The following is a 27,348-nucleotide window of genomic DNA, read 5'->3' as shown; positions in this document are numbered from 1 at the left end:
TTTTGTTCGCTCGGCCTCTCAACCCTCCGAGAGCTCATCTAAACTTCAGTAGAGCTGATAAAGTGATGGACCAGCCCTTCAGATGGCGTTGGGGTTTGAACCGAGAGGAAATGACGAGGACAAGTGAACGAGGGCGGCTGGTCTATAGTTCACTACTCAGGGAACAAGGGGTCGGTTTGAGACACAACCATTGTTTGCGCGTGGAGAAAGAGTGTCCTGATGATCCAGTAAATCTGGGCACCTTCTGACCTGATCCGCTCACTCACTTTCGTTCCACAGATAGTGGTTCACTATGGGGGAAACTAGGGGTCAGTTTGAGACACGGACCGGGTTGTTCATAAAAACAAGCCCCTTCCTGGAATCAGTGAACGGCCGACCTGACTTTGACCTTTTAACCCCTTTACTGTGACTCTCAGCGGCCAAACAGCGCTGAGCTCCGCGCGCGCGCCCACACACCTGAGTGATGTAAATGTGATTAGTGAGCGCGCGGTGTGTGTGTGTGTGTGTGTGTATGTGTGTGTGTGGATTTGTTCCTGAAGCGCTTGGTGGGCTCCCGGTGCGTAACGGCGCTTAAGCGCGTGACGGCGGCTATAAAGGCGGCGCGCGCGGCGTGCGGCGCACTTTCACACACGCGCAACGACCCGGTGAGACGCGCACGCGGCACACACGGTGACTGTGACTCGCAGTGACAGACAGACAGACAGACAGAGTAAGGAGATGTCCGCCGTCAGCGCGCTCCCGTTCTTCCTGAAGCCCCTGCACGCGCCCCCGGACTCTCCGGTGTCTCCGGGCCGCCAGCGCAGACACACACTGCCCGCCAGCGAGTTCCGCTCCCTCAATACCGAGGACGCCACGAGCGTGTTCGAGATAGAGAGAGAGGGTGAGTCACACTGAATTTACTGTACATTAAACTCACATTACTGTACATTAAACCAACTTTAATGTACATTAAACTCACATTACTGTACATAAAACTTACAACACAAAACGTATTACCTTTTACTGAACATTAAACTCACATTGTTGTGCATTAAACTAACATTACTGTACATTTAACTCATTGTACATTCAGCTCATGTTACTGTATATTACACCCTCATTATTGTACAGTAAACTCATGCTACTGTGCATTAAACTCATTACTGTATATTAGACTTACATTACTGTACATTACACTTACATTAATATGAGTTACAGCAACTTTTATACTAATTTTATCAATGTTAATGTCAGCTAAGGTTCAATTAATGTTATTTTAATGTAAGTCAAAGTCAAACTCACATTACCGTGCATTAAACTCATATCAGTTACAGTAACTTTTATACCAATTTTATTAATGTTTATGTACGCTAAGATTCAGTTAAATGACTAAGTTATACTAAACAGACAGAGACAGTGAGTTAAACTCACATTGCTCTACATTAGACTTACATTAATAGGAGTTACAATCACTTATTTATAACTTATATATTAAGCTAAGGTCCAGTTAATGTTATATTAATGTAAGTAAAATGAATGCAAGTTATATTTGCATTTATATTAAGTTAAAGTCAAATGAATGTAAATTAGGTTATGGTATATTGCTGCATGTTAGTTATATCAAGTTATAATTAACATTTATATTCACAGAGTGCAGGTTAACATGATCAATGTAGATTCATGTTACATCAATGAAAGTTAGATTAAGTTATTTATATCATAATATAGGTTTTATATATTATATAAACTGATATTAAAGTGAGTTGATATAGGTAAAATTTTATTATTGTAGTTAGATTCACATTGTTATTTATTTGTGTAATTAGTGTATTTTATTCGTGTTATTAATGTACGTTTGTGTGAGTTAGATTGTTGTATGAATATGTTAGTCAATGAACATAAATGTAAGATACAAATAATGTAAATTAGTTATATTACAGTAAATAACAGTTACATTAATGTATTCAAAGCTAATGTGAATTAGATTCACACTATATTAATGTAAGCTAGACTGACATTATCAGAACTTATGTTATGTTTATTAAAATTACATTAAGGTATAATAAATTGGAATTACATGTTATAAAATTAATTGTAACATTTATGAGCTATATTAATTAGAATTATTGAGCTATATTATAGTTGCATTAAGTATAGTTATATCTAAGCTATTAATTTATTGAGTTATATTTAAATATGTGAAATTATGAAATCTTACATGTAGCTAAAGAGCTGTATGGAGTTCTGATCTCACTTTGTGTTGGAATTTTACTTTGTAAACTGATTTAGACTGTCACTGTAAGCGCTTTCTCTTCTTTCAAAAAGGAAAAATCATATCTTCATAATCATAATCATAATTATAAACAGGTTACTGGTTATAAAAAGTGATTTCTTGTTTTAACTTAAGTTCATCTATAATGGTTGCCTTAAAAATCGATGCAAATCGAACACAAACTCAGATTATGATGGTGTCTGAACCAAGTAAGATTTTGCAAAAGCAAAAAGGTCTTTTAGAGTCAGTTAAAGACAAATCTGTGACTTTTAGACCTGCAGTAACGTGTGACAGTGAAAGTGACTCTCCTGTGTCCTCTGCAGCCTTCATCTCCGTGTCCGGAGAATGCCCCCTGTATCTGGACGAAGTGCGCCACTTCCTCACCCTCTGCCCTGAGCTCTCCTTGGGCTGGTTTGTGGAAGGCAGGCTGGTGGCCTTCATCATCGGCTCACTCTGGGACCAGGACCGCCTGACCAATGTGAGTAGAAATCACGTTCTCATTTGTGGAGATGTAATTTAATCTTTTCTGCCGTAGAAATTGTAATACTGAAACATAATTGGGATGAGGCCTTCTATAATAATAATAATAATAATAATAATTTTTAATTAAGCTTTTCTTATACCAGTGGCAGTCTCAAAGTGCTTTACAGACAGGTAGTTTAACAGTAATAGATAAAAGTACACTTTTAAAAAAGATGGTTCAAGGGTTCTTTAGTAGAGACAGCGGTTTTATGTAGAACCATAAACACTCATAGAACCATTTGCATGATGAAACTGTTCTTCAGATTTATGGAGAATGTACTGTATATGATTCTATATAGCATCAAAAAGGGTTCTGCTATTGTGAGGACATCAAGCTTCTAACAATAGACAAACCCTTTTTTGTGCTATAAAGAACCATTTTTACAAAGGTTCTATACACATGAACATGAACAGATTCTCCATCAATCTAAAGAACCATTTCACCATACATAGAACCCTTTCATCATGCAAATAGTTCTTTGTGCTTTCATGGTTCTATATAGAACCGTCGTCTTCACTAAAGAACATTTAAAGAATCATTTTTAAGAGTGTTGAACAGTAGAAATTAAAGTTAAAAGAGAAACTGAAAGTTAACACATCAAATTAAACTGTGCATGTTGGCTACTCGTCAAATCAGGTCTCGAATTTTTTTTCCTGACCTTAAATTTCTCAACATTTCTGCCACAATACCTCAATTTCTAAGCTAATGAAAGGGCTGATGGGTTGAATCAGGTTAGTTAAAGCAGGGAGAACCTTAACATGTGGAATACAGAACTCCTGAAACAAATACTGCTCTGAGGTTACTTGGTTCAAGTGTTTAAACTGGCATAAGACAGTGTCAGAGACCTGGTATAAAACTGAAGGAAAGACCAACAAACCAACCAGTATCTGAACAATACTGTGGATCCAAGACGCTTTCACAAAAGAAAGAGACAGAGAGGAAATTATAAAGTCTAAACTTGTTTTTTACAGATAATAAATGAAAAAAAATTGAGCGTTTTGGAACCACTAATGCCAAATGCATTATACATATATAATCACGCAAAACCTTGTATATCCAATTTTGCAGTTTTTTACTTTCTATTTTTATTATTATTATTTAAAAGCTTGTTACAGTTTCATGATGAATGGATCGATGGAAATGCACGAAAATACTTGGAAAAAATCCTGTTGCATTAACCTTCATTACATGTTAAGAACATTGTTCCTTCTCTCGATGCACATTTACGTACTTTAAACACAGTTTTGTCTTTCAGCTTATGTATTTCTAACACTGAGTTGATGTAATAGGGTTTAATAGGTTTTTTGGTGCAACAATATTTTTTTGGAAGCTGCTTCATTTTAAACCCCCTAAGAGAATGTGTATATCTTCCTTGTCTCAAGCACTGAAAAAAGGTTCCATCCCCGTTTTCTCTTTCTCGTTTCAGGACGCCCTGACCCTCCACAAGCCTCACGGCACCACGGTCCACATCCACGTCCTGGCGGTCCACCGCACCTTCCGCCAGCAAGGCAAAGGCTCCATCCTGATGTGGCGGTACCTGCAGTACCTGCGCTGCCTGCCCTACGTGCGCCGGGCCGTCCTCATGTGCGAGGACTTCCTCGTGCCCTTCTACCAGAAGTCCGGCTTCAAGGTGCAGGGCCCCTGCGAGATCACCGTGGGGCCACTCACCTTCATCGAGATGCAGTTTCCCGTGCGCGGGCACGCGTTCATGCGCCGCAACAGCGGTTGCTAAGGCCTCTGCCACCGTTTGTTTTTGGCTTAGATGCTCTTTTCCTTTTGTCACCCTGAAGGCCAAAGCAGTCGAGTGGAGGGGGCAGCTTTTCGTTGTGGTGTAGGTCTGCTGTGCCGTGTCTAAGTGCTTGTCTGCTTTTGTGAGTCATGGCATTGGTGTGCACTATAGATGGGGGCAAAAGAGATCATTTGGGGGGGGTAAAAAAAAGAAAGAAGTGAAAGAAAAAAACATTTTTACGGCTGCATTTATTAGAGTTAGATATTCTAGATTTCAGTTTCTCTAAATAAGAGTTTTTGCAAAGATTTTAGGTTCAGCACTGCTCAGTTTATTTATCTTTTGTATTTTTTATGTTGAAAATTATTTATTGATCCCATTTGATTATTATTTTTCTATCACTCATGAACCTTTTTTAATATAGAGAGTTCAGGCAGTAGGTCATGCATAGCATACGGTATTCCAGTTCTCCATTAATAAAGAAAGGGCTCCACGGTGTACAGTCGCATGTGGACCGTGGTTTGAGACAGTGGCTAGGCTGTTGCTTGTCTTGTTGCTCTAGATGTGTCTATTCTGTGGAAGCATTAAAATAGCATCAATTTGACACTTTGTTACTGTGGTCTCTTCTGAGCGAAGACCCAGAGAATGACTGCAAAGTGTGTATTCAAACAATGCAGCAGGTCATATCATACCTCTAAGAAGGACAACACATGGGACAGGATCCAAATCCTGCTTTTCTTAAATCTTTGCAAAATATATTAAGATTTGAAAACCATGAGAGCTGCACAGACGCTGTTTAAAGAAGATTTCTTACTAGGCTGAAGGTTCAGTGCTCCTTAGATGTGAACGAGCTAAACATCTCATAAGACTGAGGCCCAATCCCATTTCTTATTTTTACCCCTATCCCTTGTTTTCGAGGGTCACCTTGCCTCCTGGAACTGAGTTACAAGGGGTAGTGGTTGAAATCCTTCCTATGAAATGGGACCCTCAAATAAAAAAGGATATTACTCCATTAACAGCTACTAGCAGTGCTCTGTAGGTGACTCTGCCAGTCTTCAGTGATAGCAGAGGAGGGTAAAGTTCAGTAACCTCGCTGCTGGGCTTTAGGTACATTTAGGGCATCATTTGTCTTCAAAGAGGGGGATACGACAATTATTTATTATTGCCCACCACTAATTCTTCAGTGATATGAAGCTGAAGTTCAGCTGTTCGCCAGCTTCTCGTTTAAATTTTCCAGTTCCACCTTAAATGGAGCAGCAGTTACATTCTGGTGCCTCAAGCATCAGTACTGCTGGACTATTTAAGGTGGAATGGGAAATTTGCTCACTAGCTACCGAGACATTAGCATACTATTAGTGATTTTTTATGCTTGTTATGAAGAAAAGGACAACAATACATTAAAACAACATTAAACTAAGACAATACGATGGTTATTGTAATTTTTAACAGAGAAAATACTCATTTGTGGGGTTTTTTGGTCGCTTATCCATGTTCTGACTAATTGTCCTACCTTGTCGAAATGTCCTACCATACCGCTTATTTTTAGGTAGCGCTGCACATAAAACTGTAGTAGGATATTTTGATGGCTTCTTATAAGAAAACCTTAAGATATTTCTATCGTAAATCGCCTTATCAGGCAGTAAGTAATGATATGAAGCTGAGTCTGCTCTGAATTAGCATTTAAAGCACAACAAAATGTTTACAACATTAAGTTACCACACTATAGTAATGATATGCGCATGCTCAGTAGGACCGATGGGTAGGACAAATCGTCAGAACACCGGTCTTCCTCACAACACTCTGTTTAGGGCCATGCAGCCCCAACACTTCACCCTACCCCTCTATCACAACAAAAATTGGGACACCCTACCCCCTAGATGTGAACGAGCAAAACAGAGAGCTAAGGGCTAAGTGGTAGGGGCAAGGGATGAAATGGGATTGGGCCTAAGAAATGTCCCCTTCATGATAGTTCAACCAAACAATGAAAGAAGTAAAACTTATTGCTAACAGTTTTCATTCAGCATTGTTGGAACTATCCCTTTTAAAGAGGTGACTGACTCTGATCCGAGATCAGTTTTCTTAAGCCAAGTGAGTCACTGACCTCTGCGAGTCTGCGGAGCATTAGAGGTATGGAGTCATAGACTTCTTTATCTGCATTAGGAAGCATTACAGGGCGTGAACAGTCTGGTTTGGCCGAGCAGCTGTTTACCACCCACCGCTTAAGTAATGCTTACCAAACCTGTTTACGGAAAACAATCCAAATGTGTTGATAAAAAAAAACCCTTTGCTTCTGTGGAAAGTATGTAGAACCACATGGTCATGTTTAGAGACAGGAGAACATACTTGAGACCTTCTGGAGATGAACTTGCCTTTCCCTGTAGACAGTGACCACCTTTGCCTCTATGGAGTCTTGAATCAAGACATCTATGATTTTGTACATGTTTTGTAAATAGAGAGAAAATAAACATATTTTTCACAACTTTCTGCCACTCGTTTTGTACTGTAGGATAGTAAAATTCAGAAGACATAACCTGGTGTTGACAGCCACTGTTCATTTTACATAAACATTAGGGGGGATTACTTTATTTAATGCATTATTATGAGGAAAACCAAATATAAAATATGATACGATACCTCAAAATCACCTCTACACAGTCCAGTCTTTCTTACTTTTTTTACAATCATTTGTACAAATATATTTAATTCACAATGTAAAAATCTCAGAAAGTCATAAACATGATTCCCTTTTAATGTTTTTAAGGCACAGTGTGCTTAAAAGTAAAAAAAAAACCTGTCAAATCAGAACAATAACGGCACATTTTGGCTTAAAAGTGTACAAAAGTAGTAGTAGCAATAATAATAATAATAATAATAATAATAATAATGATAATAACAACAATAATAATCACTAGATAAAACAGTGCATTCAGCTTAAATGAAATGCAGATCTATAAGCTCAACGAGCTTCATTTACTGAACAACCCCATCTTTAGCACCCATCCGTGCCCACAGATTCCACTGATGGTTGGCATAACGTTCTGTTCGTGTTCTAGACAAGAATGAGTACAACACAGACAAACATTTCCAGTTCTTATGAACAGCACCATACACTTTCGTGCCGGACGGCTGTGAAACGTTCACACTGTCACAGCGTTGGTTCCTCCTCCTCTATCGTCAGGCACATCGAACGATGGTCGATAAACCAGCTTTACTGTATGCTGGTGTTGGAGCATGACTAATCAAAGCCTCCTATTCTCAGTTCATCGCAATTAGACCGTAATCCTTTCCAGTCAGTCATCGGTTTCCCTGTCCATAAGCCGGACACATGCAGAGGAAGTTGCCTCTAATCTCTAGCCAGGGGAGAAAACGCTGAACGGTGTTCTAGAGCAGTTCTCAGTGTTCTAGAATGTTCCCGCATGGCCAACGAACACAGACCGAGTAAGAAGTTAAGAGATTTGCTTATCAAGGCACATTAGGGTGCATTATCTGGTTCAAGAATGTACCATTCTGAAGATTCTTATCCCGCATTATAATAAAGGAATAACACCGGCTCGAGCTCAAATATCCATAATTTAAAAAAAAAAGATGAAAATGTATATAGGACGTGCGTGGCTCTAGACTTCCCTGGAGTTTGAACATTTTTGATTGGATTGTCTTAGTGGCATATCCAGGTGATGTGGTTAAACAAGGCTAAAACAAAAAGAGCTGAGCATGAAGTAGGAATTCCACAGATTTTTCCAAAATTTCTGCATAATCCAATGGTTAAGATGTAAATGAAGTCATTCAGAGTGGAGTCATTTAATGTGAAGTGCTCCAGTTTATATGAACTGAACTGAGTCAGAATTGTACACAGCAGTGGTGATGTGAACCAGACGTCCAGGGGTGTCCAACCTTATCCGCAAAGGGATGTGTGGCTGCAGGTTTTCATTCCATTAAAGCAGGAACTGAGACCAACTAACCTGACAAGCAGAATTAGGCGGGATTTCCTGATTTTCTCCCCAATGTAATCGTATCAAATTCCACTCACTAGTTAGGTCTACCCCAGTCACACAATATACGCAATCTTCTGATGATACAGCTTAGATCACTTAGATCACAAGAACACTTAGATGGTTGCGCCACTCGAGAGCCCCTAAACTACAGCCGTTTGAGGATAAGACTGGACATCCCTGATTTAATGCCTGTAAAGAATTAAGAATACAGTGACTGACGCCTGAGACATTGTTCTGTGATTGGTTTGAGAAGGTTTTGGCCCAAAATGTATTTTTGTAGAAGCCATTTGTGGTGAAGAGGTGTATTTGCATTGTACAATGAACTAGTTTACATTAAACCACTCTGAATGACTGTTTACACTGAATTGTGATGAAATTTAGAAAAACAGGTGAAGTATTCGTGTAGGGCAGCCAAGTTGTATTAGTTGTTAGTGCAACAAAGTTAAAAAAAAATAAAATAAAAATTGTCACAGTCATGTCGCAACCTTAACTCTGCTAAAAAGCCTGGCTGGTTTAAGGCAAGTGTTTGAAATGCATTGAAATAGTGTTTAGTGTTAAGACCCCTGCAGTAGAAGAAGGCCTGCACATTTCCCAGTGCCAGACTCAACAACTCAGTACTGACCTTATACCTCAGCACATGCAGTAGTACCTGTTTTCCTCGTCCCTCATGTTTTCTTCTCGGCTCTCGGCTTCCAAAAGCCAGCTCCCCTGCTGTCCTGCCTGGAGCCTGGAAACTACTGATTAGTACAGCTGCCACTACGTTAGTGCACCACGTGGTCGATATCGTAGCGCTCACAGAACTTGCTGGTGAAGGGGAGGCAGGTGAGATGCTCCAGCCAGTGCCAGTTGATGGGGTAGAAGTAGAACCAAACGATGAGTGAAGAGAACAAGCCCACGTAGACGAGCAGCGAGAGGATGATGAGCACACGCTTGCGGTACTTATCGTAGGTGCCGAACGTGACGTAAGGCAGGAAGGCGAAGGAGAGCAGCAAGCCGCTGAGGAAGCCGAAGATGTGAGCGATGTTGTCGATCCACGGCAGCAGGCCACAGAAGAAGAGGAAGAGGACGATGCCGAGCAGCTTGAGGAAGGCCTTCCATGGCTTTTCTAAAATCTGCCAGCACTGGAAGAGCTCCACAAACAGGCACGCTAGCAGGCCGAACTGGGAGCCCGCTGGACCCACCTGCGTTACAATAGAAAAAGGAATTTAAGAGGGAGGAAAGAGTAGAAATCATTTACATTTAGTACTCTCACATTAAAGGTGAGCAATATCACAGAAGTAACAGTGTCAATACGGTACTGAAAACATGAACTGTATCAGCAATGTGCCTCTACTCAACAATCTGATGAAAATCTGTTTACATGCTCACTACAAGTAAACCAATCCAAAATTACACACATGCATAGGGCACCACTTGGTGCAGACATTACCAATGACAACAAGATTACGTGAGTCCAGTCAGAGTGAGATGAGCAGCAGTGAGCAGTGCTTGTGTTTGCAATTACTTTAAAATGATGTCAGACTCAGGAAAACATGCTTCACATGTATTTATTAAAGAAGAGTGAGAGGAAGACGTCGTGTCCTGAAACACATAAGCCCATCCCCCTGCCGATCACAGCATTAACTTCGTCTCCTCTGCAGACCAGTTTCTGCTCCCGCAATGTTGAATGCTGTAAACTTTCACTATGACGCAAACGCACATGCGCAGAACGTACTTACACTTTCTGATTGGAAATGTAATTGGATACAGGCATTTACACGGCTATTATTTTTCTATTTAATGGATTATTTACAGGATTAGCCACCTTGTTTAATCGGATACAAATTGTATTCCAAATGGCCTCAATTAGACTAGTCTGTTCTGATTGAGGTGTTTACATGGACGTATTCTATTCCAATTGAGCTATTAGTCAGATTACTAACAGATTATTAGGCTGCATGTAAACATGGCTATTGATAAAACCAGGGCTGGGTCCAAAACTGCATACTATTACACTAAAAATTATAGCTAATTAATGCACTTCTAATGGTGGTGTGCCATTTTTGACATATTATTTAGTATTGTGGTATGCAGTTTTGGATCATGTCCTATCAGAGTAAAGTGGGCACAGCCAAACTCAAATGACTCAACCTTTTTTTCCCCTGAACTGATTAAACCTGAACATGTGCATCATTACATCCATAATTATTACATCACGATATATGAAGCGGCAAGGAAATGTTTATTAAGAAAAAGGCCAAATTCACAAATTCTTTTAGCATATTGTCTCTGTCCAAAAAAAAAAAAAAATTTATCTTCATTGTTGTCGATTTTTCTTTTTCTTTGTCATTTGAACACAGCAGTTCTCCTATAGTGTGAAAATTTCATGATGACTGGAACAATAGAAATGCCCCAAAATCATTTAGAATAAAATCTCTTTACTTTAACTTACATTTAAAGTTAAGGGCGTTTTTGCCCTCTCCTGTGAAGTTACCATTTTTTTCTTTGGACAGCGACAACATTTATAAATTAGTAATAATAATAAGAAAAAAGTGTCAACACTTTGTAACTTTAATTAACCTAAATGCAGAAAAAATTATGCAAAATTAGCCTAGTGCTCTAAAGGTTAAAGAAGTCTATGAAAAACTACAGTAAAAGTTCAGTGATAGTACACATATATCGTCACAGCTGTCCAGTGAAAACATGTATCTCCATTTTTTGTGATTTTTACTTTTCTGCATCATTTGAGCTCAGCATCTGTTCTTTACATTGTGTGAAAATTTCATGATGCTTAGAATAAAAACTCTTTTCATTGGCTTACGTTGAAAGTAAAGAAACTTTTTGCCTTCTCCAGTAAAGTTACTATTTTGGAGATACTTGTTTTTCTTTGGACAGCGACGTTATGATATACTGATACTAACACATCAATGATAGCATGTTGTTATATTACCCACCCCACTTCATACCACATCTCACCTTAGCGTAAATTTAAGACATTGGTCTGTTCACAAACTGTTTAGCACCACCACAACATGCTACTCATTTTATGAGCATCAGCTGCTTTAGCTGCTGGGGGTTAAGCCTTTGCACAGTCCATCAGTCGTGACGTCACGTAGCATCATGCTTATAGAAAGGGGTTTGTTAGTGATAGCTAGACTGTTATTACAGCTATTAGAAAAATAAGAGGCCAAAATTGCAAACAGGAGCTAGATGAGAAACAGGTGGTGCAGTTCTGTGTTGTTTGGGATGGAAATAACCATGTCCATTGTGAGGGGTTATGGGTCAAACAGGCAAACATTATTTTCCTCCTTTTTTGTAGAAAATGCAGAGAGATCCACAGGCCAGCAATTAAACCCTAAAAAGGAAATATCTACAAATGGCAGGATCGTAAGTGGGGAAACAAAAATCAATGTAATTATCACCGTATGCACTAATCATACAAATCAAAATAAAAGCCTGTGAGGAACCAAGAGTGTTTTACCCAAACAGAAACTAATTACAGCACTATAATATTCAGCCATCTGCTACTCACTCTTTTAGAGCCTATTTATTGATGGTAATAAAAATACCGAACATGTGCGCAATTATCTCCTGATTACACTACGTCACCATTATAAACACGCAGCTCCAGCGCATTTGTACATAATTATCAGCCCGTTTCGAAATATCTGAGCAAATGCAGGAGTCCACACCTGAATATGAACAGATTCAGGAATGGACATGAACATGCTTGGATAAGTACTGCTAGAAATAAAGGTACTGTGTGGGTACACTTCTCGTTCATTAAGGTACACACGGTGTAAATGTTCCCTCAAAGGTACAACAGTGGTTTTAAGGTCCAACTGTGCACCTAAAATAAGTTTTTCCAGGTGAAAAGTATGTATTTGTACTTTTTCATAACCTAACGTTTTAAAACAGAACAATAAAATAAGAAGCCTGGAGACGAGACGGGGTGTGTGGAGTCAATACAACTTAGAAAATATAATTTCAATGGATTATGGTACAATTATGTTTCCTGACTAAAGGTACTAAGATGTACCCTTGAGGATCCCACCCCAGTGACAAGAGGGGTCCCGCCCCAGTCACAGTTTACTACCTTTATTTCTCAGAATGTACTGTGTTTCCGCTATATACATTTTGTAGCAGCGGCCTGAATGAAACGGTCGTCAGTGGAGCGGATTATTTCCCAACTACTGAGATGGTTTTAGCAGGCTGTAGTGAACTGGCTACCTTAGCACACCTTGAGAAGGTTGGGTTGACCTTATTTTGCAATGCTATATAAGTTAAATAAGTTATATAAGTTTTACATTATGTGGACTTTTGCAGACACTGGTGGTCTGAAATAGCCAGCTAGACAACGAGGGCAAACTACTGTTAAGGATGGTGTATCTTGTTCATTTACAACTTTTCAGTGAGAATGTATAGAATGTATTGACCAGTAAGACTGATGGCCTGAGCCTGATCTTCAGCAAAAAGAAGCTGAAGGGGGTAGGGGATTTAGGGAGGTGTAATCTGACCTGACACTGACATATTCAAAAAGCTTATACCAAGATGACCAACTGTTTCATTGCAAAAGAGCCCTTAAAGTAAATTGAGACATTTGTTCCATGAGAGTTCTACCAAAAGATTTTGATTCCCTCAAACTACACTGATCAATTTCACACAACTATTCCTACGTATGAATATTTACTACTTATACTTGACTAAAAGTAAAATATATTTGCTTTTAAACGTACTCAGATTTCACATATAAAAGTAGTGAGAGTTATAGAATGTGTTATTTTGATGAACAGTTTCTATTAAGGAGGCTTGTGTGTCTACAGAGATGAGACAAGATATAATACGGCAGCCAAAATATAATAGTTTTGTACTTTAATGCAAGTAGGAAATATACAGAACTGATAAAGTGTAAGGGGTTCTTTCAGGGGAATTCCACCGATTTTTCAAAATTTCTATGACGTTCAGTTATTGTGATGTCAACAAAGTCAGAATAGTTTCTTGTAAAATGGTCTATTGTTGAGAACCTCAAATTTCTTCACAGTGGTGGTGATAGGAACCAGGGGTCACCATGTCTACAACACAAATATGTCCATTTTATTTACTATTCAAAACCACCAGTGAACCTACACGTCTTCTGGGTTTTTATATGGAATGTTGACGATGGTAAAATAGTGACAAATCTGGAAAAAAGTTTTCTTTAGGGACTAATCTTACTTACGACGCCTTACAATTACACACATGGACAAAACTGTTGTTACCCTTCCGTTAAAGACAGAAAAACTCACAATGGTCACTGAAATAACTTGAAACTGACAAAAGTACAAAAGTAATAATAAATAAAAATGACTGAAAACCAACTAATGAAAATCAGACATTGCTTTTGAATTGTGGTTCAACAGAATAATTACTAATGAAATTGGCCTGGACAAAAATGATGGTAACCCTAGAAAAGACTGAAAATAATTTGACCATAGGGACATGTTAAACTAAGCTGTGTCCTGTAATTAGCATTACAGGTGCCTTCAAACTTGTAATCAGTCAGTTTGCCTATTTAAAGGGTGAAAAGTAGTCACTGTGCAGTTTGGTATCATGGTGTGTGCCACACTGAACATGGACCACAGAAAGCTAAGGAGAGAGTTGTCTCAGGAGATTAGAAAGAAAATTATAGACAAACATGTTAAAGGTAAAGGCTATAAGACTCTCCAAGCAGCTTGATGTTCCTTTTATTACAGTTGCAAATATTATTCAGAAGTTTAAGGTCTACGGGACTGTAGCCAACCTCTCTGGACGTGACCGCAAGAGGAAAATTGATGACAAATTGAAGAGACAGCTAATACGAATGGTAACCAAAGAGCCCAGAACAACTTCTAAAGAGATTAAAGGTGAACTCCAAGGTCAAGGTACATCAGTGTCAGATCGCACCATCCGTTGCTGTTTTAGCCAAAGTGGATTTAATGGAAGGCGACCGAGGAGGAAACCACTGTTGAAAGCAAATCACAAAAAAGCGAGACTGGAATTTGCCAAAATGTGTACTGACAAGCCAAAAAGCTTCTGGGAGAATGTCCTTTGGACAGATGAGACAAAGCTGGAGCTTTTTAGCAAGTCACATCAGCTCTATGTTCACAGACGCAAAAATGAAGTATACAAAGAAAAGAACATTGTACCTATTGTGAAATATGGAGGAGACTCGGTTATGTTTTGGGGCTGCTTTGCTGCATCTGGCACAGGGTGTTTTGAATCTGCGCAGGGTACAATGAAATCTCAAGACTATCAAGGCATTCTGGAGCGAAATGTGCTACCCAGTGTCAGAAAGCTTGGTCATGGGTCCTTCAACAGGATAATGACCCAAAACACAGCTAAAAACATCCCAGAATGGCTAAGAGCAAAGCATTGGACTATTCTGAAGTGGCCTTCTATGAGCCCTGATCTAAATCCTATTGAACATCTGTGGAAGGAGCTGAAACATGCAGTCTGGAGAAGGCACCTTCAAACCTGAGACAGCTGGAGCAGTTTGCTCAAGAGGAGTGGGCCAAAATACCTGTGGACAGGCGCAGAAGTCTCACTGAGAGTTACACAAATCGCTTGATTGCAGTGATTGCCTCAAAAAGTTGTGCAACAAAATATTAAGTTAAGGGTACCATTATTTTTGTCCAGGCCAGTTTCATTAGTTTGTTTTTTTTAAATGATTCTGTTGAACCACAATTCAAAAGCAATGTCTGATTTTCATTAGTTGATTTTCAGTAAATTTTTATTTATTATTACTTTTATCAGTTTCAAGTTATTTCAGTGACCATCGTGGGTTTTTCTTTCTTTAACGGAAGGGTACCAACAATTTTGTTCGTGTGTACCTCTATGCCTTTAATGTAGTTTGATAAATCTATCTTAGGCCAAAAGCTGTCTCAGACATCAGGCTGCGTATTCATAAATATTTCATGTAATTACTTTGTCAGGGAGCTTTTAAAGGCTTTAAACTCTCCAGACATCTGGTTCCTATTACCACCACCAAGTCTTTCTTGAACAGAGCATTTCACATCAAACCACTCTGAATGACTTTGTTTACATCTTGACAGGTTAATTATGCATAATTTTGAAAAATAGGTGTCAAGCCTTTGCCTTATAAGTTCTATCGCTTGTGTAATGATGTAATGCAGCTAAATAACACTGTTACAAATGGAATAAATGTCTTAGTGTCAATCACTTAGTGTCAATACATCATCATATACTTCATTAAAATTTCTCACCTTGCAAATAATGACTTCCGCCATTCATAAATACTAAGTAGTTTTTAAATATGTTATTCAATGCTTATACAAGTGTCAGGAAGTAGGTATCCTTAGTAAAGTGCAATCCATAAGTCACAGGTCAGTACAGGATTTATGGAGAACAGCAACTATAATTCATCTATAAAATTAAAACTGGTACCATTCAGTAATTCCCACTCAGAGTCTGTAAAGCAGCTGAAGTTGAGTTAGTAGTACAAACCCCACTGGCTGTGAAGGCTGCTCGTTTTGACCTGATTAGATTGACGTCAGGACTAGAGCGGTCTGCTTGGGCAGATGGCTAATCTAAGACACCTATGCAAGGACATGAAAGGTGGAGCCGCACCGGAAGTGTGTTTCTGTCCACACACACACACACACACACACACACACTCCACTGCCAGGCATTACACACACTCACACCAGGCTTCTGACACTTCTGGAATAGCACTAGTGTTCAGTAACTACAGAAGAAAGGCCAAGTAGGGAGTTAAGGCAATTAGATTAGCAAGTATGAGTGAGCAGACGTTCTGAATCTGTTACAAACCAGGAGAGGCATGAAATACAGCATACGAGAAGGTTTTTATAACGTTCAATCTTTATTTATTCTGATGAAGTGGATAAACAAGTTCTTTGATAAGAGATGGAAGGAACCTTCCCATCCTTTTTCCTGGACCATGTCCAGCCGCTGTCACTTACACTGTGTTCTGCGGCCAAAGTGATTTGAACACAAGTGGTAATTTTAGACTTGTGGTCACTGAAGTTTTCCACAGCACTGCATCCAGAAATGTGCACTGTGAAGTGGGGTGATCATTTATTGCTCTGCATTCAGTTTGTACAATCACTGTAATCTGTGTTTATTTCAAATCAGTCGTTTAGTCTCTAGCCACCTTCAGATTTCCTGCAACTGTTTTCTTTTCTCCTTTTTATTTAATTGTATCACTATTATTATTAATTTATTTAATCTCACTACTTTATTGCAACTGTTCTATTTGATGCTACTTAAAACATACAAAAGAAACGAATGCTCTGGTACATGAGATCTGCTCTATGGTCAAAAGTAAAATGGGAGTTTGAGAGTTAAGAAGAAAGGAGGAAATGTGTCAGACGTGCAATAATTTTGTTTCCAAGCAAACACACAAATTCACTGAATTTTAACATTGTTATATCATCTGTGCAAAATCCAGTTATTATTATACATGTTTAAGCAATATTAAAAGCTTGCCCAAATGGTAATTTGCGAGTTCAGACCATGCCTTCAACATATGATCGTAGTATGGGTGAGACTGAGCGAGGGAAGAGAACTCTAGGAACTTGGGCTGGAGTCCTGGGCTGTTTCCACTTGGAGTTAGAAGGCCGAACTCCTTCTTCTATAACTAAGACTGACACAGGACTGAGAAACAGGGAGGAGATGGGGTGGTGGTGTTGATTGTGACAACTGTCACAGAATGTAGTGAAGGGAATTAGATTGGAGTTAGATTGGGAAAAAGGGGTTTCAAGCATGGTCCCCGCCCCCAATTTAACTCCATAACTTAATATTACCATTATATTAATCATACTACCATCACTGAAAATGCACGCTAATACACAAGAGAAGTGAGTCCTTCCTGCACTCCTCCTGGCCACTTTTACTCCCTGCTGCTATTTTTAGGGTTGGTCTAATTCACTAACAGCCTAAACAGACAGTAACACTTCTAATCTTAGCCAGATGAGAGAGACTTGTTTTACAAGATGACAAATTCATCAAACGAACTCGAAGCAAAGCTTCAAAATACAGACTGTTGAAGCAATCACACTTTGCTGACAAATACACTATCTGGCCAAAAGTATGTGGACACCCCCCCTAATTACAGAGATGCAGCCTTACCCACTACAGGTGAATAAAATTAAGCACACAGTCATGCAATCTCCATAGAGAAACACTGATATCAGAATGAGTCATACTGAAGTGCTCAATGACTTTAAACATGGCACAGTCATAAGGTGCAACCTTTGCCACAAGTTGTTTGTGAAATGTCTGCCCTGCTAGGTCTGCTTCAAGTGCTATTATTGTGCAATGAAAACAGCTTGGAGCAACAATAGCTCACCCACGAAGCCATATACCACACAAACTCAGAGTACTGAAGCATGCAGTACCTTTCCTCTGTTGCATTGCTCACTACAGAGTTCCAAACTGCTTCTGGAAGCAACACTAGTACAACAACTGCACATCAGGACCTTCATGAAGTGGGTTTCCATGACATACAAGATCACTATATGCAATGCTAACCATCGGCTGGAATGGTGTAAAACATTGGATTCTCTGGAGTGACACGCTTCACTATCTGGCGGTCTGATGGACGAATCTGGGTTTGGCGGATGCACGAAATAGCTATCTTCTAACAGTAAAGTTTGGTGGAGGAGGGATAATGACCTGGGGCTGATTTTCAGGGTTTGGGCCCCATAGTTCCAGTGAAGGGTGATGTCAATGCTACAGCACACAAAGACATCTTGGAGAAAAGCCTTTCCTGTTCCAGCAGGACTGAGCCCCAGTGCACAAAGAGAGCTCCATATGACATAGTTTGATGAGTTTGGTGTGGACAAACTTCAGTCAACACCTTTAGGATCAACTGAAATGGTGATTGTGAGCCAGGCCTTCTCATCCAACATCAGTGTCTGTCCTCACAAAGGTACTGAATGAGCACAAATGCCCACAAACACACTTCAAAATCTTGTAAAAAGCCATTCCCTGAAGAGAGGAGGCTGTTATGGGGGGCAACTCCACATTAATGCCCGTGATTTTGAAATGGTACGTCCAAGAAGCTCATCTAAGTGTGATGGTAAGGTGTCTGCATACTTTTGGCCATATAGTGTATGCTGTTTTTCTTCTAGTTGGATGTCAAAAGTTTCATTCATCCATTCCCAGTAAGACCAGTGTCTCTTCTCGTAAACACAACATTCTCATCAATTTCCCAAAGAAAGCCAGCAGAGACAATCCATAGTTCAACAAGAAGACCTGGTTACTTTAAAGATTATACTTTGGAATGGAACGTAGTCCCATCTGGTCAGTTGTGATGGTTCCCCTCGCTTGTTGTCAGCCAAAAAGTCATTGTTGCAAGTGGTGTAAGCTAGCTGGCTAAATGTTTAACAGGTTCAGCTAGCTAGTCAGCTAAACATATGGCAATAGTTAGAGTCAGAGGTCAATACATTTCCACTGCATCTTAAAAATGGGGGTTTGAGTTTGTAAGAGGTCTTAAATTAACAAATAAGTGACTTACAAGATTCAGTATCTTTGCGATAAGTTTGCAATCAAGGCACACATCCTGTGTTTTCCTACGGTTATAAGTTGTCCAGAGGAAGCCATTTACCAAATATACAATGTAGTCTCATTTTTGACCCTGCCCTAGGTGGTTTTGCTAGAACAGAAAAAACAAGCCATGTTCTTCAAGAAAGAAACCTTCACTTAAAAAACAAATACATGGCATTGTGTTAAATTAGCATCCGCCCATCATTTAAGTCAGTGGTTCTCAAACTAGTCCTAAGGGTCCCAGACAGTCCACGTTTTTGCTCGATCCGTATGTGTTGACAGTTGGGACTGTCAAAGGCCCAGAGGACAGGTGAGAACCACTTACTTAAGTAGCTTATTCTGCTTGTTGTCATTTGCACCGTGTGTTTAAGTTCTAGGTGAATGGGGCACAGCTGTTACTCCTCCATGACTGTTTTCCATCAGGCCCTGACCTGAAAATCTTTGGCTGATACCAAAGGATTAACCACTTTTTCGATGTCATACAGTTACATAAGAGCTGATTCTTACACCTGTTCCACACATACTACCTTGACATGAGCGAAGCAGAAGTGTAACTGCTTCAGCTTGCATGCCCAGACCATTCATACAGAGGTATATCAGGAAAGTGATCCTTTTTCCAATCTGATAAATAGTCCAGTCGGTTACTTAGCACAAAACAAATTCGTAAACGAACAATACATTTGTTTATCCTCAACAGCATTCTAACTCGTGTTTGATCTATCACTTCAAGCCTGGCAGACCTACCGCTCTATATGTATATGCAGCACAGAATGTTTTACAGTATTGTTTGTTTTCACTGAACTTCATGGCTTATTTCAGTGTATTTTGTTGAAAAAAAAACAGGCTTCTTGCTTATTATCAGCACATTATTGACAATACTTTGAGCAATACTGATAACATCACTTGCTGTCAATATTGGCCAATATTATCAACCAACCAATATATTGGCCAGGCTCTAGTTTCCATCACTAAGTAGATACCTTAGGGAAATATTCAGCTATGAGAAGCTTTCTGACTGCAGTTCTGCAATATGAATGCTCACCCAATCCTAGAATGAGATGCTCCTGGCTTATGGGGCTACAGAAACCCAGTATCATATCATCTGCAAAACATAGCAGTAGAAACTGGCAACTTTGAGTGGCATTTCCTAAAGCCAATTACAGTGACAGCAGGGCACGTGCCTTGCGTGTGAACTGCTGAGATTAGCTCTGTAGGAGGGACTGGAGGCTCTTACTGGTGACAGCGGCACTGAAAACGAATGGCCATAATTGCGGCTTTTAAAAAACAGCATCTAGGACGGGCTCGGAGAAAAGGTTTAGACACCGGCTATTGTTTACAACACATAGTCGTTCCCCATTTCACAGATTCACCATTAACGGTTCTAACAGTTTAAGGGTCTGGCCGGTCACTCTAATCGGATGATCTGCCTTTAATGCATCTTCTTGTAAGCGGCTTTGCGGTCATTATAGCCCACATATATTTTCATTTGCTATATATTGACACAGTAAATTGGGTAAACCATGTAGAGGAGCATTTCTAAGCCACTTTGGAATGACGACAGTGGGGGTGGGCTAAGGCTAAGGCTACAAGAAGGTGCAGTACAATAGACAAGGCAACCAGGGCAAATCATGTTAGAAACTGAGGAGTGAACTAAGAGAGAAGTTCACGGCTACTGGATCAGGCCAGATCTAAATATGGTCACTACACTGTAAGGATTTCCATGAATAGTAACAGACAAATCAAGAACATCTGCATCCTCAAGGACCTATATCCGACAGATTGATTTGATTTTATTTTGATGACAGTTGCATGGTTTTTCATCCTCTTTTATCCCTTAGAATTCAACAAGCCTTTTTTTTGTTACTGTGCCTTTAAGACTAACATATGTGAATGACCTCTGTTCTGCATGCAAAAAGCAGTCCTGGCTGAAACACTCCATATAACTCCAGCGTGAGTGGGCGGAGCTAAACTGCTGTAAGTTAAATAAGTGGATATTTTTAAACGTTGTGACATCGCAAAAACAATAAATTCAAAATGAGCTGGTTTTGCAGCCTAGTTTCCATATATATGGACTGTATAAACATCAGGAATGAACAGAATCTGTTGAAGCTTTAAAGGGCCCACACCATGGAAATCCCAAATTTCCTAGCTTTTTTTAATAAGAGTTTAATACAGCACATTTAATCAACATTTAAAATTGTACTATTCACTCCTCAAGCCATAAATCCCATATATGGAAACTACACTGTAAAAACAGCCTGTTGTGAATGTGTTTTTTTGTGATGTCACAAATACCAATGCATTTACATATAGTACAGCTCCACCCGCTCACACCGAAGTTTTAAGAAGTGTTTCAGCCCAGACTGCTTTTTAAATGAGGCACAATATAGAACAGAGCTCATTTACATATATCAGTCTTAAAGCCACAGTAATAAAAACAACCTGTTTAATTCTAAAGGTGTGTGTCCAGTGCACCGTCGTCCAAAACTTTGCCCCACAATGCATTACGCTGCTTCACGTGGCTCTTTCAGAGGTAAACAATCACAACTGCCAACGAACGCCAGCAGCTCCCTGAGGGTTCAGTTTCATCTTCATCTTTGCTTTCAGACTTTTAACTGTTCTTTGACGCTGCGGCCTTGCTCTCCTACGGCCGCGTTTGGCCATTTCTTACGAAATCTCTTCAAACACGGAGCGGTTTTTCTAATTTTTTTAGTACAGAAAAATCAGCCTAAATATTTATGAGGTCTCAGCAGTGCGAAATTATGCCGAATGTCGAGTTGGACTGACGTAAAAGTTGCATGAATTCCAGTGTGGCTGTTCAGACTGAGTTGCACTGCTGCATATCAGATATGTATCGGATTTCAATACCACATACGAAAGCGTCTCAAATGGGAATTGGAAATGTCAGATTCAGTGTGTTTTTGCTGTTCATACAGCCACACATAGACAACACATCTGTGTCACATATGAAAAAAAAGATCGGATTTGGGCCACTTTTACCTGCTGTGTGAACATAGTCTATGTTGCCAACCAACATATAATGAGCTTTTTAAGTTTACTTTAGTTAAGAAGAGAATTTATTGGAAATTCATTTGAAATTCATTACTGACATTCGCGTCCTGTTTTGCAGACAGACACGCCCCTCAAGTGGTGAGGCACTGGAGAAAGAAGCGGAGGGAGAATTCTGCACTGCTTGCAGGGGACAAAGAGAGGTTATGATCATGTTAAAATGAATTGGGACTGTTTTTGGCACATAAAGCCAAACAAAAAATGAAATACAAGAAGAATGTAGGATACGGGCCCTTTAACGTACTATATCAAACTCTTATTTCATAAAAATACAGAAATTCAGTTTCCCATGACTATGGGCCTCAGTACCGTCAGACGTATGAAGTGAAAGACAAATAAGACGTCCCACTTACTTTTTCCACCCTCAACAAAACTGAAGGGAGAGAGTAAGAGGATCTTAGAGAGGTAAACTGGGTTAAACTGTGCCATGCCAACTGGGTAATCCATCTCATCTGCAAAGCATGTGAACCTCAGCTCAGGCCTGAAAGAGCGCACAGCAGGAAAAGTGGTGCGCTAGCTTTTAGGCACACTGCGCATTCATGCTGGGCTGCTTAATATCTCACATAATTATTAAACATTTAAAACTCACCACTGCTGCACTGATACCTCTACTGCTGCTACAAAGCATCAATTTATCATTATTACTATCATTATTACTGTTATTACTATTAATTACTACTGCTCTATAGATCTGTGTTCTTTCTTGTCTCTAACTCCTGCAAACAATTTTTAGAAAGGCTTTATAAAGTCTGATCCATGCTGCATGCGAGCTAGCTTGAGGCTCTTGCTAGACAAGCATGATGACTTCACTTCTTATTCCAGCTTATTTTAGCATCTGCTAGCTCAGCACGGCGTGCCGCTTTTAGCATCTCAGACAATCATCTAGACATCTCTAATCCATCCCTCTTTTTCCATCAGCACATCAGCCACCAGATAAAAAACAGGATTAGCTGGAGGTGAATGAGCAGAACACAGAGAGAAAACAAAGCAGATAAACGAGAGGACGTCCGAGAACATCTGTGCGGAATTGTGTAGCAGAGTAGCCTCAGCCTCACCAACGTGGTGGAAAAGTGCTTTGGCTTTTTTTATTTATTAGATTTTTTTCTCATCTTACTTTTCTTCTTCTTACTGTGCCGACTGTGTTATATGTAAAATAGCTCTGTTCTGATTGGATTGTATTGTACTTCATTCATAAGACAGTCTGGACTGAAACACTCCTTATAACATCTGCATGAATGGGCGTAGCGAAGCTTCTATAGGCTGAACAGGCTGTTTTTGCAGCTCCATTTCCATATATAGACTTTACTGGGGACTGAATAGTCCATTTTGTAACTTTAAATATATTTAAATACCATGTCAAACGTTTTTTACATTAAAAAAAAAATCACTTTTCCATGGTATGGTCCCTTTAAAAGAAGGTATTTCATGAAAACTAATAACTGTATGAATAGACAAAACCATTGAATAGAGAGATCTCAGTCCCACCTGTTAGCACTATTAAACTGTGCATATTTAAGACTAGTTTATAGATTAAACTAGTGTTCAACAATTTGGACTTGCTCATCATTGATATTTATACATCACAATATGATATTTCACATAACAATAATAACTTCTACAATGTAGATTGAAATATTAGGCACCAGAAAGTATTAGCTATTTAGGTATTTCATTTTATTAGATAGTTAATCAGGATATACTTGTCAGGTTTTCTGCCTTGATATCTGATTATCACTTTTAAAAATATAAGGCGCTCTCAATGTTAATTTCATTAAAACATCATTCTAGATGTTCTACAGCTTTTTCGTCATTTAAGAAACATCTACAGCCCTGTTCATCATTCTGGAGATTTGAATCATGTTAACGTAACTTTTTTTGTACGTAACTGCAGCAAAATTGGCTTTTTATAATTGAAAACAGCATTTCCAAACTTTTGAAGTGTACTGTATATAAGCTGCAAAAAAAAGAAGAAATTAGATGTATATATCTAATCATATATATATATATATATATATATATATATATATATATATATATATATATATATATATATATATATATATATCTAGTGTTAGTATCAAAGATGCCTTGCACTTGAAGTGAGACAGATATCATCATAAATAAATTACAGTTATTTATCACATAACAGGTTGTTCCCAAACTAAAATGCCTTCTGGAGTCTAGCCGATAATATATTTCAGTCTACAATGAATGAGTTATTATTGAATACAATAACAAGAATTATTAATATGACCAGCTATTCCAAACTTTGGAATGGTACCATGACCCTTGATCCATCCACGACCCGTAGAACATGTGCCATTACCAAACAACATGCTGTTGATATACGCTAATTTATGTATGATATTCATGAATTTATACAATGTTAGCAGTGCTAGTCCTAAATTAATATAATTTATCAGGGTGCTAAAGAGGCCACATATGGTCAAAAACTGTTTTTAAGCATCTTGTAAGCCTTCAACAAGCCTTGAATTGATAAAGTGAGGAGCTTATTACTTAGCAACGGAATCTGATTAAAGCAAGAGAGATTTACAAAGCTCATGCTAATTTAAATGTTTACTAATCAAAGTGATGGCAAGTGAGGACAGAAGAGCAGCAGCAGCGCACATTCTACATCTGCACAAACCTATTTCTTTATTTTATGTGAATATTAGGACCAAAACCTTGAATAAGGCCTCTATCATAACTATCATTAGCTATCATTAATTCAATGTTCATTCAACCATGTTTTTCTCCTACTAGCCTATTTTCCAATCTAAAATGCAATAACTAGCTACAATGCTATGGTGACTCGGGCCCTACACGTGGGCGGAGATCACGCTGACCCTGGGCACGTTAGAGCAGAGTGGCCGGTGAGAAAAACACTTCCCCTCCAGACACAAGGCCTTACGCCCTCTAATCCAGAAAAGCTCCTCAACTAACTGGCTAAGCTCTTTCACTTGGCTCCGTTTACATGCAGCACTCTCCTGGGCTCTCGCTCACAGTCACTCTCTTTTGTTTTCTCCCTCTATTGGCCGCATATATCCCGAACGTCTCACTTTTCTGCCCCACACCTCTTTAATGGCACTTTCCTTGCTTCTGTCTTTCACCTTCTCACACTCTGTCCTCACTCAGTACTTTCATCTGTTCCACTTCACTCTCACAAAGTCGTCTGAGATAGATTAGTATTATTATTACTATTATTATTGTTGTTGTTGCTATTATTATTATATAGACTGATATTTCTGTTAAATGTGTTACTTTAAAGACATTTTTCCACTGAAAACACAAACATTATCAATACCCCGATAGCAAGAGGATAGTGGGCCACTGTTGGCCCACTGATGGCAAAGCTGGCGGTCCATTGGTGTTTTGCTCAGCGTTTACTGGGTGGCCTACCAGCAGTTAAGCAGAGTATCAGAAAAAATTCCACTTATCATCACTCATTTTCCACTCACAGTCCCATTTACTTATTTTCCTTCTTACCTATCTTTAGTTCTACTTTGTAAATTAGTTAGTAAATGATTTTAATCTAGCACAGAGTCAGCAACCACGTTTTCTATAAAATCCTTTTATATTAGGCCTTTTTTTTCTTTCAGTTGTTTGTAATATTTGTCTTAGTTTATTTTCTAAAATAAAAGTCTGTGTGCATTTTAAATTTGTTTGAAGAGATTAAAACCTAGTTAAAGCTTGTATGCAGGACAATAAACTGGGTGGACCAGCTGTGGCGAACAGTGAGCGGGGTGCCGACCTTATTAAGCCAGCGGACCGATATAGCTGCTTAGTTGCTTAGTATGTTACAAATGAGCCGGTGACCATTACAGTTCCTGGTGCTGACCACAGCTGCGAGAGGAAAACGTGTGGTGCAAAACCAGCATCAGCTGGCTCTTATTAAGAGCAACACCAGCACCTGAGCCAAGACAGAGACAGAGAACTTGTTGCTTGACCCATTGTGGGAGTCGATCACGGCTCTCGTCTGTCCTTGGGACTTGGGCGCTGGCCTCAGGCAGCCTCTCGCAGCTGTCATCGCGGGGCACGTTCTTTATTCTAGTGTATTGGCGCCTGGTACTGTTCTAGTAGCAGGTAGCATGCTACTGCAGTGGCTTCCCTGATGGCAAGCATATATTGCCTTTTTGCCACTGCTGGTCCATCCTAGGACCACCCAGATTACTAACTAGTTTTTAACCTCCTCAAAAAATTTTTAAAAGCACAGAGACTTTTCTTCTGGAAAATAAACTAAGACCAAGATCACAAACAAGTGAGAGAAAAAAATAAGGACTAGGCTTAATATATAATGATTTTGTAAAAAATTTTGTTGCTGAAACTGTGCTAGATTAACTAATGTACAAAGTATAGCTAAAGAAAGGAAGGAAGGAAAAATAAGTAAATTGCACTGTGAGTGGAAAATGAGCGATGATAAATGGAATTTTTGTTCAATACTCAGCTTAAACACTGGTGGGCCACCCAAAAAACGCTAAGCAAAACCCCAGCCAGCTTTGCCATCAGCAGGCCAACAGTTGCCCACTATCCTTTTGCTATCAGGGTTAGCATGCAACATTTTCACCACAACACAGGTTCATTTTGGCTCACTGATGCAATTTTAGAGAATAAATACTAAAATCCGAGAGAGTAAATCTGTGTATTTGTGTGTGGAGCTGTTAGCTTGAGCTACTTTTGCTCCACAATCGCTAGAATCTAGCATTCGCTTAGCGAGAAGGTCTAAGCTTTACACATAACCACACAGGCTCATTTTAGCTCACTGAAGCCTCACTGACGCAAGCATACAGAATAAAGACCTAAATCTGAGTGGATGAACCTATGTTTTTGCATGAGGTGCATTTAGCTTAAGCCACTTTTAATTTATATCCATGCAGCACCAGAGGCTAATGTTATCTTAGCAAGACTGCTAAACCCATCACAATTCTGGCTCACTGATGCTGCATTAAGACAAGTTTAGAGGATAAAGGTTCACATTTGAGAGAGTAAACCTGTGTATTTGTGTGTTGAGCTGTTGTCCTGAGGTTCCTTTGCTCATATGCTAGAAGATAGCATTATCTTAGCAAGAAGGCCTAAGCAGGTTCACTCCGGCTCATTGAAGCCTCACTGACGCAAGCTTGGAGAATAAAGACTTAAATCTGAGCGGATAAACCTGTGTTTTTGCATGTGGAGCTGTTAGCTTAAGCTCCTTTTAATTAATTAATGTACATATATATAATTATTTATTATACAACACTTTTTGTTTTCCAATTTATGACTTCAGGGA

At 39.2% G+C, this 27,348-nt stretch overlaps 2 protein-coding genes across 4 annotated transcripts in view; one reads left to right on the top strand and one right to left on the bottom strand.

Moving 5' to 3' along the window:
* The first annotated feature begins 717 nt into the window (after window positions 1–717).
* Window positions 718–4,525, top strand: aanat1 (arylalkylamine N-acetyltransferase 1). The gene is made up of 3 exons (XM_036569525.1): window positions 718–880; window positions 2,575–2,729; window positions 4,201–4,525. The coding sequence occupies exons 1-3, from the start codon at window positions 718–720 to the stop codon at window positions 4,504–4,506; spliced, it is 624 nt and encodes a 207-aa protein (XP_036425418.1). The 3' UTR covers window positions 4,507–4,525.
* Window positions 4,526–7,051: 2,526 nt separating this feature from the next.
* Window positions 7,052–27,348, bottom strand: part of LOC118807944 (inactive rhomboid protein 2-like) — a 75,438-nt gene continuing 55,141 nt past the window's right edge. For all 3 annotated transcript variants that reach the window (XM_036570147.1, XM_036570149.1, XM_036570148.1), the window contains exon 19: window positions 7,052–9,673. In XM_036570147.1, coding sequence (XP_036426040.1) covers window positions 9,254–9,673 — 420 coding nt within the window. In that variant the 3' untranslated portion in view covers window positions 7,052–9,253. The remainder of the gene's footprint in view (window positions 9,674–27,348) is intronic.

Source organism: Colossoma macropomum, unplaced genomic scaffold, assembly GCF_904425465.1.
Source record: "Colossoma macropomum unplaced genomic scaffold, Colossoma_macropomum, whole genome shotgun sequence".
Lineage (NCBI taxonomy): Eukaryota > Metazoa > Chordata > Actinopteri > Characiformes > Serrasalmidae > Colossoma > Colossoma macropomum.
The sequence above is the reverse complement of the archived record's forward strand: the minus strand, read 5'-3'. Positions and strand labels throughout refer to the sequence as shown.

Excerpts from the sequence above, each read along its gene's own strand:
- aanat1 (XM_036569525.1), top strand. The coding sequence starts at position 718 with ATGTCCGCCGTCAGCGCGCTCCCGTTCTTCCTGAAGCCCCTGCACGCG. Across the intron at positions 881-2,574 it reads GTTCGAGATAGAGAGAGAGG|CCTTCATCTCCGTGTCCGGA; the intron begins GTGAGTCACACT and ends TGTCCTCTGCAG. Across the intron at positions 2,730-4,200 it reads ACCAGGACCGCCTGACCAAT|GACGCCCTGACCCTCCACAA; the intron begins GTGAGTAGAAAT and ends TTCTCGTTTCAG.